The sequence below is a fragment of the Salvelinus sp. IW2-2015 genome, linkage group LG13 (assembly GCF_002910315.2).
Source record: "Salvelinus sp. IW2-2015 linkage group LG13, ASM291031v2, whole genome shotgun sequence".
Taxonomy (NCBI): domain Eukaryota; kingdom Metazoa; phylum Chordata; class Actinopteri; order Salmoniformes; family Salmonidae; genus Salvelinus; species Salvelinus sp. IW2-2015.
In genome coordinates, this window is record NC_036853.1 from 32,014,001 (window position 1) to 32,031,393 (window position 17,393).

Here is a 17,393-nt window from a genome sequence, read left to right on the forward strand (position 1 = left end):
TCAAGGGTTTATGAAGCCTTTGCGCCTTATAAGTTATATAGTGTGACCACGGACAAATATTACGAGGGGAACAGACTGAGCCACAGACTGAGGCATAACAGGAACTGAGAAAGGGAGAGGCAGGGATACAGAGAAAATCACATTTTCAAAGTTCAAACAGCAGGTGGGTGTTTTACCCTGCTGGGTAGCATGGCTATACAGTGCATTCGGAAAGTATTCAGACCGCTTGACTTTTCCACATTTTGTTACGTTACAGCCTTATTCTAAATGTGATGAAATTATTTATTTCCCCCTCATCAATCTACACACAATACAGCATAATGACAAAGCAAAAACAGGTTTTTATACATTTTTGCAAAATAAATCACATTTCCATAATCATTCAGACCCTTTAATCAGTACTTTGTTGAAGCACCTTTGGCAGCAATTACAGCCTTGAGTCTTCTTGGGTATGACGCTAGAAGCTTGGCACAACTGTATTTGGGGCGTTTCTCCCATTCTTCTCTGCAGATCCTCTCAAGCTGTCAGGTTGGATGGTGAGCGTCGCTGCAGAGCTATTTTCAGGTCTCTCCAGAGATGTTCGATCGGGTTCAAGTCCGGAGATTCAGAGACTTCTCCCGAACCCACTCCTGGATTGTTGTAGCTGTGTGCTTAGGGTTGTTGTTCTGTTGGAAGGTGAACGTTCGCCACAGTCAGGTCCTGAGCACTCTGGAGCAGGTTTTCATCAAGGAGCTCTCTGTACTTGGCACACTTTCTTCTTTCCCTCGATCCTGATTAGTCTCCCAGTCCCTGCCGCTGAAAAACATCCACACAGCATGATGCTGCCACCACCACCATGCTTCAACATAGGGATGGTGCAAGGTTCCCTCCAGACGTGACACTTAGCATTCAGGCCAAAGAGTTCAATCTTGAGTTCATCAGACCAGAGAATCTTGTTTCTCATGGTCTGAGAGTCCTTTAACTGCCTTTTGGCAAACTCCAAGTGGGCTGTCATGTGAATTAGGGATGGCACGATATATCGGTGAACATATCGGAATTGGCCGATAATAGCAAAAAATGACAACATCGTATCAGCCCGATGTCTAGTTTAACGCAGATGTGCAAAACCGATGTCAAAGCTGACGTGCATACCTATATAACGTAGGTACATGAAGTAATGACGCCATGTAAAACTTTGCACTACACGTGCAACACAGCATTCCTAACCTAGCCCACAATGTCTGCTGTGTGGATCGAGCAGTCAAGTCGAGCAGTCATTTGAAAGAGTAAGAAAATTTCAGTGAGACAACTCAAAGGTGAAATCTATTAACGCCAAGATAATGGAATTCATTGTCCTTGACAATCAATCGTTCTCTGTCGTGGGTGATGTTGGCTTTCGCCGACTGGTCGAGCACTGGCACACACAACCAAGTGCGCTATTTTTCAGATGTTGCCCTACCGGAGTTACACAGTGATAGCGTCACTGCTATTAGCGTCACGACATACTATGGAACGCAGTTTGGGTCATTGCTGGTCAAAAAGGATACACGTCAAAAAACACGATTTGACCCGTTACATAAGATTATAGAATGTTGTGTGTTCTGAATTTGCACGTGCAAGCCAAGCGCCACCACTGCTATCACTAGCACTGTCAAAGCTGTTCAAAAAAGTCTGCAAACAAGCAAACACCGACCACAAACGATGTGTTTACAATACTGCGTTAGTAATAAAGCATTATTTGTTCAACCGCAACTTCTGGGGTAGCTAGCTAACTTTAGCTTGGTACCTAGCTAGCACCAATACAACCAGCCTGAAAACAATGACCAGTGGAAACTGCAGTCATTTTCATTATTCTTATCAATGAGTTAGGAATCCTTGTGAGTAAGTATTAGCTAGGTAGCCACTTGTTGTTCGCCTATTGAAATTGAACTTCAGTTCATGAAAATAAATAGCTAGCCAGCTACTTAACCCTGTTGCCCAAAGCTAACGTTATAAGCAGCCAGCTAGCTTCATCTGGCTAGTGAGGCTCGACCGGACCGGGTTATGTGGTGAGAAGCTAGAAACAATACGGATTTGGCACAATAGTGGAATTTCCGGTTTGCCTTCAAAATAAAAGTACCTCTTTGAAAGTGATGCAGAAGATTACAATTAGTGGAATCATGCCATATTTAGACTAGATAATGTTAAACAAGGTTGGAATTGGAAGCAATGAAATGGGGTATCAGTCTACTCGGTGTTACCCACAGAACACAACTGTGAAGAGTTTACGCAAATATTAGCGTTGTAGCTCTTATCGCGGGACTGTGACTGTGTGAAATCACCTCCCCAGTCAGCCTATTGTGTGTATTGACATTTATATTGCACTGTACAGCTTTACCTAAGGTTTGGGGATCAATGCAATGGGGTATCAGTCTACCCAATACCTAAAATATTTTTTCCCAACATCCTCCTCAGAGTTAGCAGACTCCAAAACATCCTCGCAGTATTGTTTTTCCTTGGGAATAGTGTTTAATACACATAGATTGACAATAAATGTGGCTCAATTCACAGTTGTTTCAGAGTGCCGCAATAAGAGCTACGACGCTACTGTTCTCTGGGTGTCACTGAGTAGACTGATACCCCATGTCATTGATCCACAATCTATAGGTAAGGCTGTACAGTGAAATAAGTATGCCCCCAATGCAATTCTAAAGTATAATACATCCAGTGTGATTTCAACAGATTTCTGTCAAACGAACAAATTATTGTCTTTTGTTGATGTTATATAACAACATTCCAACCTTGTTTAGCATGATCTATTCGATTATGGCACAATTCTACTATTTGTATTCATTTGCATCACTGTCAAAGACATACTTTGATTTGAAGACTAACCGCAAAGTCCACTATTGTGGCTAATCTTCATTGTGGCCAGCTTCACATAGATGGGTCCGACCACCATTTAATCAAATAAGAACTGTCTTGTAAATTAGGGTTATTTTAGATGATGACCCCTAGCTATATAGTTAGCTAGCTAACTATAGCTACTGAAACAGATTACGTCATTTTGCTATGTTATCGGGGAAGATTTTTTTTTTCATCCATGAGCTAGCTAGCTTTTTTTATTGCCCAGCACTATAGGTGCGCAAGACAACTTCACCAGCATCATAGCATACGTATCGATGAATCGTTGTGACATATGAAATAGGAGTGATAGTGTAATCAATGTGTAATAACTACGTAAAGAATGTATGAACGTATTAAATGATTATGTGACGTGCAGTCATATTCAGGTCCTGATTGGTCAACAAGCTTATGGGACACGTCAAATAGTGTTATTTGACACGTCAAATAGTGTTATTTGACACTCAAACAGTGTTATTTGACACGTCAAATAGTGTTATTTGACACTCAAACAGTGTTATTTGACACGTCAAATAAAGACACGTCAAATAGTGTTATTTGACACTCAAACAGTGTTATTTGACACGTCAAATAGTGTTATTTGACACTCAAACAGTGTTATTTGACACGTCAAATAGTGTTATTTGACACTCATACAGTGTTATTTGACGTGGATCTTTTTTGACACGCAAAGACCCAAATGGCGTTCCATAGAAATCCTGGTTGAGAATGAAACGACTGAACAAATGAACAATGATACAGCACAGCAAGTAAGTGAAAGAAATAGGTTTTGATGATGTTTTACTGGTAATGGGACATACGTACATGTCAACAAAATAACTTTTTGGTCAGTGTGGTGTGTGTGTGTGTGTGTAACTTTTATTTAACTAGGCAAGTCAGTAAAGAATAAATGACAGCCTACCTGGACGACGCTGGGCCAATTGTGTGCCGCCCTACGTGAGCCCAATCATGATACATGTGATACAGCCTGGATTCGAACCAGGGATTGTAGTGACACGTCTTGCACTGAAATGCAATGCCATAGACTACTGTGTCCATGAGTGTGTGTTAACTATTTAACTGTACTAGAATGCTTAAAAGGCCGCTAAAATGTTAAATATCGGTTATAGGTATACTTTTTTGGGGCAAGGAAAATATTAGATATCGGTATCGCCACATCACTAGTCTGAATACTTTCCGAATGCACTGCATACAGCCAAGTTATCATTACTCATTTAATTTATTCCTCATGTTATTTTTTTCTATTATTTTTCTATTTTTCTCTCTGCCTTGTTGGGAAGCTAAGGAAGCACTTCACTATTAGTCTACACCAGGGGTTTACAAAGCATGTGACAACTGTTTTGCAAAAGTAGTTGACTGCAAGTGTTACTCAAGGTTGAAAATGCACAGCAACTGGCTGTCAGTTTGAAGGTGCTCAGTGTGGATTGCGAACGGCTCCAGCAACTTCACATGCTGCTCTAGCTTGGCCCAGTCGCGGGTCAGCAAGTTGGTCGGTGTGGGTTGCGAACGGCTCCAGCAACTTCACAAGCTGCTCTAGCTTGGCCCAGTCGTGGGTCAGCAAGTTGGTCGGTGTGGGTTGCGAACGGGTCCAGCAACTTCACAAGGTGCTCTAGCTTGGCCCAGTCGCTGGTCAGCAAGTTGGTCGGTGTGGGTTGCGAACGGGTCCAGCAACTTCACAAGCTGCTCTTGCTTGGCCCAGTCGTGGGTCAGCAAGTTGGTCGGTGTGGGTTGCGAACTGGTCCAGCAACTTCACAAGCTGTTCTAGCTTGGTCCAGTCACGCTCCATGCTCGCCCTCTGATTTCTTCCCTGTTAGCTTGTGATAGCTAGTGATAGTGATACGCAAGCTACCCACTGGGCAAAAGCTGGTTTAATCAACGATGTTTCCACGTCATTTCAACAACAAAAAATCTACGTGATGACGTTGAATCAACTTGGAAAACTGATTGGATATGCAAAAAAAACTAAAACCTAAACTTAACCTAAATCCAATGACATGGTGACATTTGTTGTTGATTTCACGTTGAATTAACGTTAGTTGACAACTCCGCCAAATGTAAATCAAAACTAGATGCTGAACTGACGCCTGTGTCCAGTGGGTAGGCCTATTTGAAACATCGGCATCTACTAGCAACAATTACCCACCAGATTCAGAAGCTCGAAAACCCCACTAGAAAAAAAAGCTTGAAAACCCTATTTGATTTTGGCCCAAAGTTTAGAAGACAACTAAACATAATTTATGAATTTTTTTTAATCTAATTTTGTTTTGCAGCCAAAGATAATATATTTTGCATAGTGTTAGTTTTTCAGTTTTATTTTTTTTATTTCAGTTTACTAAATTGTTTTTCCACTTTTAGTTTTTATTTTAGTTTCAGTTTTTGTTTACTACAATAACCTTGGTCTCACTTCACACACGCATGCATGCATACATGCATGCATGGCATGCAAACACACACACGTGTACGTACACACGCACACACACACGCACATATACACGCACACACACGATAAGACATCTGACAACTTCTCACTAGTCTATTTTAACCTACTTCCCTAGACACTCAGACTCACATCACTGTGAATAGCAAGTACAGTGTAGGTGATGAATCAACAGGGGATTTTCACACTAGACTTTAAAATGACTGTAGTAAAATATAATTTACACTCCAAATCAAATTAATGATTTTCCTGACTTCAAAGTGAATTCTAATTTCCAATTAAAAAACCAGGAGGGGGATAAACAGGGATCACTGTTATTGTCAGCCCAGACACATATAAACATCTGCATAAATTAAGAGAGAGCCTATAAAAGGAGAGTTTATAGTCTGGGGTAGCAATTGAGTCACGCTTTGAGAGGTTTGTTGCATTTCCTTTTAAAGTGAGGAGAGAGAGAGAGAGAGAGAGAGAGAGAGAGAGAGAGAGAGAGGAGAGAGAGAGAGAGAGAGAGAGAGAGAGAGAGAGAGAGAGAGAGAAGGAGAGAAGAGAGAGAGAGAGAGAGAGAGAGAGAGAGAGAGAGAGAGAGAGAGAGAGAGAGAGAGAGGCCCATAGGGGTAGGATAAGCTCTAGGGTTGACCTTGGTAAATACTTCATCACTCCCCATTTTGTTCATTCATACTGAGGAATTAAGTAACAGGGTGCAAACATGTTAAACAACATGAATGGCATTCTAAATATTCACTCCCAGGTCCTTTTAAAATGCAAGTTACCATGGAGATGTGGGTTGGGTAAACTTATGTAGTAAGGAGGGGGGACATGACAGCCCAATCCCCCACTTTCTTCTTTCCTATCCCCAACAACAACCTACAGAGAGAGGAGGAATGAGGTGGAAAAGGAGCTGCACTTCCTAACCTCCTGCCAAATGTATGACCATATTAGAGACACATATTTCCCTCAGATTACACAGATCCACAAAGAATTTGAAAACAAACCCAATTTTGATAAACTCCCATATCTACTGCGTGAAATCCCACAGTGTGCCATCACAGCAGCAATATTTGTGACCTGTTGCCACAAGAAAAGGACAAACAGTGAAGAACAAACACCATTGTAAATACAGCCCATATTTATGTTGATTTATTTTCCCTTTTATACTTTAACTCTTTGGACATCATTACAACACTGTATATAGACATAATATAATATTTGAAATGTCTTTATTCTTTTGGAACTTCTGTGAGTGTAATGTTCACTGTTCATTTTTATTGTTTGTTTCACTTTTGTTTATTATCTACTTCACTTGCTTTGGCAATGTTAACATTTGTTTCCCATGCCAATAAAGCCCTTGAATTGAATTGAGAGACACCTTCTCTTCCCAGGTTCCTGAGCTAGTCTTTTCTATACATCCCTTTTCATACACAACACTCTCCCCTCTCTTTCTTCTCTCTTCTCATGTTTGTCAACTTCAACATGTATGGTTGGACAGTGGAAAAGTTCAGAAGTGATTGAACTTTTCTATGATGACAGAAGAAGAGAGTAGAGTATAAACAGATGAATAGAGTGACAGAGATGGAAAAAAGAGAGAAAGATGAGGAGAGATACAGACATGAGAGAGTAGAAAAAGAGAGAGTAGAAGGTTAGCAGCACCCCTCCCCTTTTTCTCTCTCACCCCCCCCCCCTCAATTAAATTCAATTTAAGGGCTTTATTGGCATGGGAAACATATGTTAACATTGCCAAAGCAAGTGAAGTAGATAATAAACAAAATGGAAATAAAGACATTTCAAATGTCATATTATGTGCAAAAAAAAAGTACAAAAGGGAAGATAAACAAACATAAATATGGTTTATATTTTCTAATGGTGTTTTTTCTTTACCGGTTACCCTTTTCTTGTGGCAACAGGTCACAAATATTGCTGCCGTGTGAATGCACACTGTTGCACACTGTGAGGGAAATATGTGTCTCTAAAGACAAACAGAGAAGCCTTTCCGCTGCAGTCCGGAGATCACACTATTTCTGGCACTGCACCAGAGAGAGTCAACAACAGCACCCAGCACATGCGGCCTAACGCCCTATTGATTTACCAGACTCTCAACCCAACACACACACACACACACCATGGAACACCAACCAGACATGACAGGGATAGGTTTTCTAACATGGTAATATCCAAACAGGATATCCATTTGTGTTTCATTATACAATGTTTTCATCTCAAATGTTGCTGGAAAGCAACATTATTCATTAATACACATTATTACATTTATTGTTCAAGAGCCATTTTTTATACATACAGTTGAAGTCGGATGTTTACATACACCTTAGCCAAATACATTTAAACTCAGTTTTTCCCAATTCCTGACATTTAATCCGAGTAAAAATTCCCTGTCTTAGGTCAGTTAGGATCACCACATTATTTTAAGAATGTGAAATGTCAGAATAATAGTATAGAGAATGATTTATTTCAGCTTTAATATCTTTCATCACATTCCCAGTGGGTCAGAAGTCCACATACACTCAATTAGTATTTGGTAGCATTGCCTTTAAAATTGTTTAACTTGGGTGAAACGTTTCTGGTAGCCTTCCAAAAGCTTCCCACAATAAGTTGGGTGAATTTTGGCCCATTCCTCCTGACAGAGCTGGTGTAACTGAGTCGGGTTGGTTGGCCTCCTTGCTCGCACACACTTTTTCAGTTCTGCCCACAAATGTTCTTTGGATCGAGGTCAGGGCTTTGTGATGGCCACTTCAATACCTTGACTTTGTTGTCCTTAAGCCATTTTGCCACAACTTTGGAAGTATGCTTGGGGTCATTGTCCATTTGGAAGACCCATTTGCGACCAAGCTTTAACTTCCTGACTGATGTCTTGAGATGTTGCTTCAATATATCCACATCATTTCCCCCCTCATGATGCCATCTATTTTGTGACGTGCACCAGTCCCTCCTGCAGCAAAGCACCCCCACAACATAATTCTGCCACCCCCGTGCTTCACGGTTGGCATGGTGTTCTTCGGCTTGCAAGCCTCCCCCTTTTTCCTCCAAACATAACGATGGTCATTATGGCCAAACAGTTCTATTTTTGTTTCATCAGACCAGAGGACATTTCTCCAAAAAGTAGGATATTTGTCCCTATGTGCAGTTGCAAACCGTAGTCTGGCTTTTTTATGGCGGTTTTATGAGCGGCCTTTCAGGTTATGTCAATATAGGACTCGTTTTACTGTGGATAACGATACTTTTGGACCTGTTTCCTCCAACATCTTCACAAGGTCCTTTGCTGTTGTTCTGGGATTGATTTGCACTTTTCGCACCAAAGTACGTTAATCTCTAGGAGACAGAACGCATCTCCTTTCTGAGCAGTATGACAGCTGCGTGGTCCCATAGTGTACAGATGAACATGGTACCTCCAGGCGTTTGGAAATTGCTCCCAAGGATGAACCAGACATGTTGAGGTCTACAATTTTTTTCCTAATGTCTTGGCTGATTTCTTTTGATTTTCCCATAATGTGAAGCATTATGAGTTTAAAGGTAAGCCTTGAAATATGTCCACTGGTACACCTCCAATTGACTCAAATGATGCCAATTATCCTATCAGAAGCTTCTAAAGCCATGACATCATTTTCTGGAATGTTCCAAGCTGTTTAAAGGCACAGCCAGCTTAGTATATGTACACTTCTGACCCACTGGAATTGTGATACAATGAATTATAAGTGACATAATCTGTCTGTAAACAATTGTTGGAAAAATGACTTGTGTCATACACAAAGTAGATGTCCTAACCGACTTGCCAAACCTATAGTTTGTTAACAAGAAATTTGTGGAGTGGTTGAAAAATGAGTTTTAATGACTCCAACCTAAGTGTATGAAAAATTCCGACTTCAACTGTATCCACCACCACCAGTATCACCGTTAGCAAGAGCATGAGACTACAGAGTGAGTTAGTGGTTATTGTTACTATTACAGCGTGACCCTCTATAACCCCGTGACGCGATATTCCGTGTTAAAATGTAGCGTAAATTAGTGTGTGAAGGAGAAGAACCAGAACCCGCCACAAGTTAGACTTTAGAAAATCCTACTAAGGAAGGCAAAGAGGCCGGTCAGACAGGCACTCATTCCGTCCCTTTGGTTTGCCTCCAGAGGGGGGAGTTTGAGACCACCACCACCAGACGAAGTAGTTTAATATGGGTGAAGGAGGTTGGAGGAGGACAACAGGTGGAAGATTCCCTGGATGGGAGAGTGAATCCACTGGGGGTCCACCACCACCCCAGGAGAGGCCTTCCTACCTGACTTCTGTGTTGCCTGGCCCTGGCATGAGACCAATTCGGCTGGTTTAGCCCTGTCAACTCTGGTCGTCAGGGCTTCTGGTTTAGAGCCACCTGGCCCTGAGCTGACCTGGCCCTGGCTGGGCCGTGGTGCCCTATCCAGGCCACCATGAGCACCGTGGGGTTGGGGCGTGGACCCTGCGATGCGCTGCTTCATCTCAGATGACAGTAGGCGGCCTTTGTGCATCCACTCCTGCATCTTGTTGACGGTGACACCGTGGGGCTTGGCAGAGCCTCCCTGGTCCAGAGTCCAACCGCTCATCTCTCTGTCTCGATTGTTGTTACCACCCTGCTGGGTTTCTGCATTGTCGGATGACCCGGTAAGGCTGTTGACCGAGCCTCTACTCTCATTTAACTTGCCATTGTCACCGGTGTCTTGGAGCAGGTCGTCGCTGCTCGTGCCACCATCGTAGCTTGTCTGTTTCTCAAATGGGTCAGAGGCTCCAACAGCCTTCAGCCTATTTGCTCCATCCCCATCCTCACAGGCCCCAACAACCGAAGGGCTTTGGGAACCGAGGCCCTGGATACAGGGCCCGTTGTGCACACCACTGGAGTATTTGATAGTTCCGTCACTAGCGGATCGCAGTAAGGGGGGCCTAATCCTGCTAGCAGATAGGTTCACAAGGCTCTTGCTAATGAAATAATTATTATTTTCACTCAGCAGGCACAATGGGAGCGAGTCCATGTCAGACACCTGTTGGGCACTGTACTCTCCAGATGACAAAGCATCACTGCCCACGTGCTTGAAGGACGACCACGAGCACATGCTCTTCTGATCTATAAACCCGTTGACACTGACCTGCCCATCAAAACGAATATCATGCATGGCGTTTATAAGTAGGTAATATGCCTCTTTCAACTGGTTATGTAGTCTGTCTGTCTCCTGCACACTGTCGCTGATGACTTGCCCTTTTGGAACATCTATTCCCGACTCTATGCTTTCTACTTTATCAGAGCCCTTTCTGTCATTTGGTCCTACTGACTCCGATATGTAAAAGGGGAGAATTTCGTTTTCATAATAATCGCCATCCTCGCTATCTATAGAGTGGTGTCGGAGTGTTCCCTCTCTAGCGCATATGAAATGGGAAGCCACGTTTACGTCGCATATCTCCAATTCAGTGGGGAAGAATGTGGGGCTCTGCAAATGTGTCACCCTAATGTTGTCCCCGGTAAATTCAGGCGAGCTCCCGTAGCTCTCGATGTCTCTAATAACAATGTTGTCATCGGTGTAACTACCGGTCGGATGATGTCCACATAGGGCACCCAGCGGATACATTTGCATCCAGTTAGTTGTAACGTTTGTTTCCAATATCTGGTTGTGGCCAGGATGCAATTTTGCCTTGCCTTTTAAATCATTTATTGACCTCTGCGCGTTCTCTGCCTTGTAGTTGTACACAGTTTGATGGCAGGAGTCTGCCTGCCCGTCGCTGACTCGAGTCTTTAGATATGTGTCAAAGCAGACATTTGTCCCATTACTCTTTGAAGCAGGATAGTGGCCACCTGTCAGTTTAACTACATCTCGATCTACAACACCAGGCCGTCTGTGGTATATAATGTTATAATTAGGACTACTGCCACCGAACCCTATAGAGTCCCCTGTGCTGTACTGTCGCGGAATGGGGCCAAAGTGTTTTCTCTGTTCGTGCGGTCTCCCGATGTGTTCTTGCTGTACTTGTCTCGAGAAGTAGCCAGGCACTTGTTTATGGATTCTGCCCATCTCGTATCTATCGTGCCCCCCGTACTGCGTTGCTATTTGAAGTGAGACCCCCAAGAGTTCTTCATTAACTCGACCCCTAAACCCTGAGTCCCCGCTACCCTGATTGTCTCCCGGCCCCCGGTTAGTGTTTATGTGCATGGTAGCTGGAGCCTCGTCCTGCTGGGGAAACACACTAGTCTTAACTCCTACCGTGCTCTGCTCCCAAACTGATCCAACCTTGTTTTCTACAATCCCGTTCACATAACTCTCGTTACCTGTCATGATATTGTCTGCCACACAATGCAACTCTGCGAACATTACTACTGGATGAGCTTGTCCGTCTGGGTTTTGAGAAACTTTTTCTTTACCTTCTCTGCCCCCATTAGCTGCAGCTCCGTATCCACCAGCCGGTGTCCCTTTCTTGGATTTCTTCCCCCGAAGTTTTGCTAGTAAAGTCCTCCGCAGAGGATCAGCCATTCCTTACTTTCCACCCGGTGTTTCTCCAGTTTCAGCACACGCCCCCTGGTCGGTAGAGACCGAGTTTGAGTACCCTTTCTGTGGACAAAACTCGCCGAGCGTACGGAGTCCTCTCCATTCTCCACTGTCACATCTAATATGCCCCCTTCACGGTCTATAGCTAGTTAGCTTGTTGTCTCACTTGCACCACTCGCTTTTCACCCTCTCTCTCTCCGCTATCTGTCTCCCTTCATCTCTGTGCTTGCAGTTAAAATATTTGGAATATTTTCTGGCGGTGATAAGGAGCGCATTGCGCAAACTCGAGCGCAAGCAGTAGGTTCAAAATGTTTAGCTGGCTGCTACATTGTAGAAACTTCACCGAATATGTTGTGAATTTGGCTACATAGTATCCCGACGACACAATGTGTGACATTGTATCCTAGAGGTAACGTGACAGATTAGTAATTCACTGATTACATTCCAGTGAATCGATAAACGCATTATGCAAAGTCCTATACGCTTGGTCGTACATAATAAAATTACACTACTACTACTACTACTAATAATAATAATATAATAACGGTTTCAAATGTGGTTTCCAAGCCAATCCACAAACGATAGACAACTCATATAGCTAGAATATATATACATGTTTGTCAATCTCAATATATTTTCTTGGTTTTTACTGACTTGTCAGTGCACGTAATTCCCGGAGGATATGGAGTACAAGGCATCAGTGAACCTGATGACTTCTGTGCATGTCTGCAGCACAGATTTACAAGATGCTCAAGATTTGTTTTAATGAGTTGAGCATGACAATAAAACCACAAGAAAAGATGGTGGACAGAGTGAATAGACTAAGTATTACTATCATGTATCTCCCTTCACTACCAGTAAGCTAAAACACTTGATTGAACAGGTTAGTGATTACTTATGCATTAATTTTTCTGTACTTTCTTGGAAAATAAGATAAACTTATGTTACTTTATGTACTGATACAATGTAATTACACAAATGATTCCCTTTTTTGTTATTCTGGAATAAGACCTATGCGATAGTGTTGCTGGGAAGAAATCCTTATTTTTAAGTGAACAGCCTTTATAGCGTTCAAATCCAACAGCACTTTGTCCTTGACCTGCTTAATAAAAGTGCAAGACCATGAGTAGCTTTCTGCTCAAAGGCATCATGTGCCCCCTCAGATTCGTCCTGTTTAAAAATGTGAAATAAAAATCTATATACTTTTTTGTTTGTTGTAAAAATGGTTGTTGTTTCTCTGTAATACTACTAGCCACTTATACATTTTATGAAGTTGGCTTTAGCTAGTCCAGATTGGGAACCTCTCCGCCAACTTCATAACTAGCTACCAAGAAGCCATTTCAGGCTGTCAATGAAGTTAGAGTAGCTAGCTTGTCTAAGTATCTTAGCTGCCATGCCTGCTGGCAAGGTTGGTAGACTTGAAAAGCAAGAAATTACTAAATAAGACGCACATTCCTTTCAATCTTTTACCCAGAGTTTTAGCAGTGAAGCAGATGTAGTTTCTTAAAATATTATTTTTTAAATAACACCAGTCAGGGGGTAACAGATGGCTCTAGAGGTGTGCTTAGATATGCAGAAAAATAAACACATTTATTGAATAAACATAGAATTAAGCATAATTCTCCAATTTACAGATGGGGGAGTAGCCCCCCTCCAACCATCCTTATGTACTTTGTGCCCCCCCAGATTGTTGGGATGCATGACGCCCCTGGCTGTCATAGATGAGCCTATAAAACATGGACACAGTCTAGTTTTATTTCCTTAAGCATAACAAGGTGAGTGGAGTCACATGGCAAAGCAACATTCCTTAAGGTCTCTAGTAGAATGCTAGTCTCATAGTAACATTAAAGTTGTGAACAACCAACATTGCCAAGTAGTGAGAGCATCCTAGCCTGTTTCAAGTGCCTTATACGTGTAAGAGCACATTGCAATTTACACTGCAAGCTCCATGATACAACAGGGAAAGAAGAGGATGTTTTGTTTCTTTTTTCAATCACTCACTTCCCTCTTTGTGATGGATGGCAGGGGCAGAACATATGGATGGCAGGGACAGAACATCTGCTTGGCTGGAACCTATTCAGACAAACCTGTGGTTGTGTGCTTGTGTGTAGGCTGTGTGACTGTGTGTGTGTGTGTGTGAGAGAGAGTGTGTGGTGGACAGAGGGCTTTGCAGCTGTTGGGGCTCTCGTCCCGATGGCTGGCCATTGTTTCCAGTCTCTACCCCCAGCCTGGTTTATGGGCCTTCACATTTTTCAATGCGCACCGCAACTAAATGTATGGCCATGACATGCAGCCTTTCTCAGGTTATAAATTAGACTGGATCCCTGACTGTCAGAGCTGCAGCATTGCAAAGGGCCTCCTTTATGTTCAAGAGAGTCACTATTCCTTTCACATGCATTCTTCTGTATCCTCTCACCATTTGGAATGATGAGAAAACCATGAAAACAACACAATACAAACTGTTTTTAGTTGAGAACACAGTGTTAAATGTTCTATTCTAACTTCAAAATGTCTGGGAAAATAGCAGTGAAACTGAATTTGTGGTCTTGTCCCCAGGTCCGGCTCCAGGCATAAGCGACATAAGCAGTCGCTTAACGACCCCAGCCTTTTGTTATGTCATGTTTCAGATTGGTAAATTAGCTGGCTATCTTAACATGGCTGAATTACCGACCGGGCATGAAGGGGCCCAGGGGCCCTGACCTCCAGGGGGCCACCATTGATTTTGTTAGTCACTCAGATATTTTAACATGGCAGAAGTCATGACAAAATGTGTACAATTTCAGGAACTAAGTTTTAAAACGGCAACAATTTTTCTCAACCCCATTGCAAAATGTGTAGAATTGCAGGAAATTCGCTGTAAAACAACATTTTTCTCCCCACCCCATGGCCCTAGCCCCCCAAAAGGCTAAGACCAGCCTTGATTGTCCCTAAAGTAAATAGTTAGAATTTGTTTATACATTGATAAACAGACATTCATCTGTATTCCAAACAAAATGTCATCACAACATCTTCCCTGAAATCTTACAAATCCTGACACAGCTTTATAAGTAGTGCACTCTGTTAAGCATCAAGACAACACACTCATCAACACAAGGACACTCCCAGACTAGACCAGGGCAGGGTTATCTTTAAGCCTCCAGTCCAGTGCATGTGTTTGCTACTTGACCTTCTCCGGACACTTAAGCCTCTTCAGGCAAAACATGACGATGACAGAGATGTAGAGAAACACATCTCTAACCATAAACCTACTGCCGTCCAGGAAGGCTATCAGGCTATCGCTCTGGCTCAGTGGGTTGGGGTTGGCCCCCTGCTCTGCCTTTGTCTCTGCTTGGCTTTATCAACAGACAGCCAATAACATGTTTATCATCACAGAGGTCTCCTTATCTCCCTCCCTGCTACTGTTCACCATCCATCCACAACCTCTCCTCTCCCTCTCTGGGGTGTGGCTCCATTTTACTGCCACACACCATTGATCTCAGGCATGTCCACACGCTAGAGAGAGCGAGTGTGAGAGAGTCTTTCCTCTATAATACCACCAAAATGCCCTGGGCCGTTTCCCAAAAGCATCTTAAGGATAAGTTCATCTTTAGAACCATCGATGGTTTTAACGATGAATTCAGCCTTAAGATGCTTTTTGGGAACCTGGGCCCTGATCCACTATGTGTTTAGACATTTTATGATTATGATAATTATGTTGTTACCTAAAACACACACACATCTTGATAACATGTGTTTAATGTACAGCTGGGACAGCAACGTGTTGCCTTACATGAAGCATTTAATGACATATTTAAGAAAGGATTTGTCCCTAGCTGATATCCCGGGTTTTCCGCTCTGCAACATGTTTGTCAGAATGGGCCAGCCAGTGGTGTGAAAAGCAACTGTTTGCTTCTAGAAAACATCTGCCCATGTCCCCAGCGGACCTGGGTTCAAATACTATTAGAAATCGTTCAAATACTTTGAGCGCTCGCTCTAGCTAGCCTGTCTGGAGTTGTCAGATGGGCAAGGTTTGCAGGTTTTGGACTCTTCTATTGACCAGGCAAGCTCAACCAAGCGCATACAATAACATTTATTTGAAATGATTTCAAATAGTATTTGAACCCAGGTCTGCGCTTCTCAGCAGCACCCACCACTCCCTGCAAGCCTCGCTGACAACCTGACAGCCCTTTTTCTTGGCACTTAGTCCTCTCTCTCTCAGGGCGTAAATGTAGACCACAGGACAGTAAAGCAGCAGATAACAGCAGTGGCCAGAATTATATTATTGGTGATGTTATACCATCATCATTTGGGTTTGATACCACAGAAAAAACTAGGAGTATGAAATCAAACAAGGTCTTCATTAACTAAGTATGTCCATATCACTAAGGTATAGAGTCACTGGAAATGAGTAGTTAAGGACTTTTAAGAGTAAGGTAGCAACACCCAGAGCTATGGATTAAAAAGGTCTCGTCCCAGAGTGCACTGTTTTTCCAGGACATCATCATCATCATCAGGGCTTGACTTTACTGGATATGTGACACATAACATACTGTACAGGATGTCATGTCATCATATGATACAATATTATACTTGGGAGTTGTTCACTTATCAGGCATATAATAAGGGAAGTTTGACTTATACATGACATTTACAGGGAACATATACTTGACCTTACAGTAAATGTCTCATATCATGCCTAGTAAATCACTTATACAAGTGATGTATAAATAAAACTACACTTAGAGGACATAGGCCTGCTTGACCTTACAGTAAATGTGTTGCATGCTGTGTCATGTCATGCGTGTTTTTTGTTTTGTTTTGTTTTTTACAATCTAAGCTTGGAGTAGTTCACTGGTGATGGATAAATTCATCTGAATTAAGAAAAATAAAAAGGTCAAAGGTCGCATACACAGATTTGCAGGTGTTACAGCAGGTGCAGCGAAATGCTTGTGTTACTAGCTCCAACAATGCAGTAGAATGTCTAGCAAGTACCATACGACTACACAAATAATCACAACAAGAAATCAAGAAATGACAGAATGGGTCCAATCAACAGCCTAGAGTAAATATATTAGAGTGAGCTGAGCATGTGTCAGAATCCAGAGTATAAGTAGGTGGTGTGTATAGACAGTATATAATTTGGAAAGAAAATGTTATGTAGACCGATTGGCAGTATTTCAATTACTTATGAGTATTTTGTCAATTTTATTACATTGGGCTGAACTACACTCCAATGTATTTTGTAACAAGATACTTTCGAGAGCTGTAATTTGTTTTTCAAAATAATTTTCTATACCATTTTTAATAGCAGTTCACCATTTTGTGGACCCATTTCACCCTGCATTGGTATAAGAAGTCTGATGGCACTATGGTGTGACAAGAGCGTCTGCTAAATGAACGAAATATACAGTGCCTTCAAGAAAGTATTCACACCGCTTGACTTTGTTCTAGAACATTTTTAGTTATTAATAAAACATTTAAAGCTGAAATGTCGAGTCAATAAGTATTCAACCCCTTTGTTATGGCAACCCTAAATAAGTTCAAGAGTAAAAATGTGCTTAACAAGCCACATAATAAGTTGCATGGACTCACT

General features: G+C 42.2%; 1 protein-coding gene across 3 annotated transcripts in view; it reads right to left on the reverse strand.

Annotated features, from left to right (window-relative positions):
• Positions 1-12,097, reverse strand: part of LOC111971208 (rho GTPase-activating protein SYDE2-like) — an 85,282-nt gene extending 73,185 nt beyond the window's left edge. For 2 of the 3 annotated variants that reach the window (XM_070446228.1, XM_023998000.2), the window contains exon 1: positions 9,595-11,690. In XM_070446228.1, the coding sequence (XP_070302329.1) occupies positions 9,595-11,647 (2,053 nt within the window). In that variant the 5' untranslated portion in view covers positions 11,648-11,690. The other variant, XM_070446229.1, reaches the window with a different exon arrangement.
• Between the last annotated feature and the right edge of the window lie 5,296 nt (positions 12,098-17,393).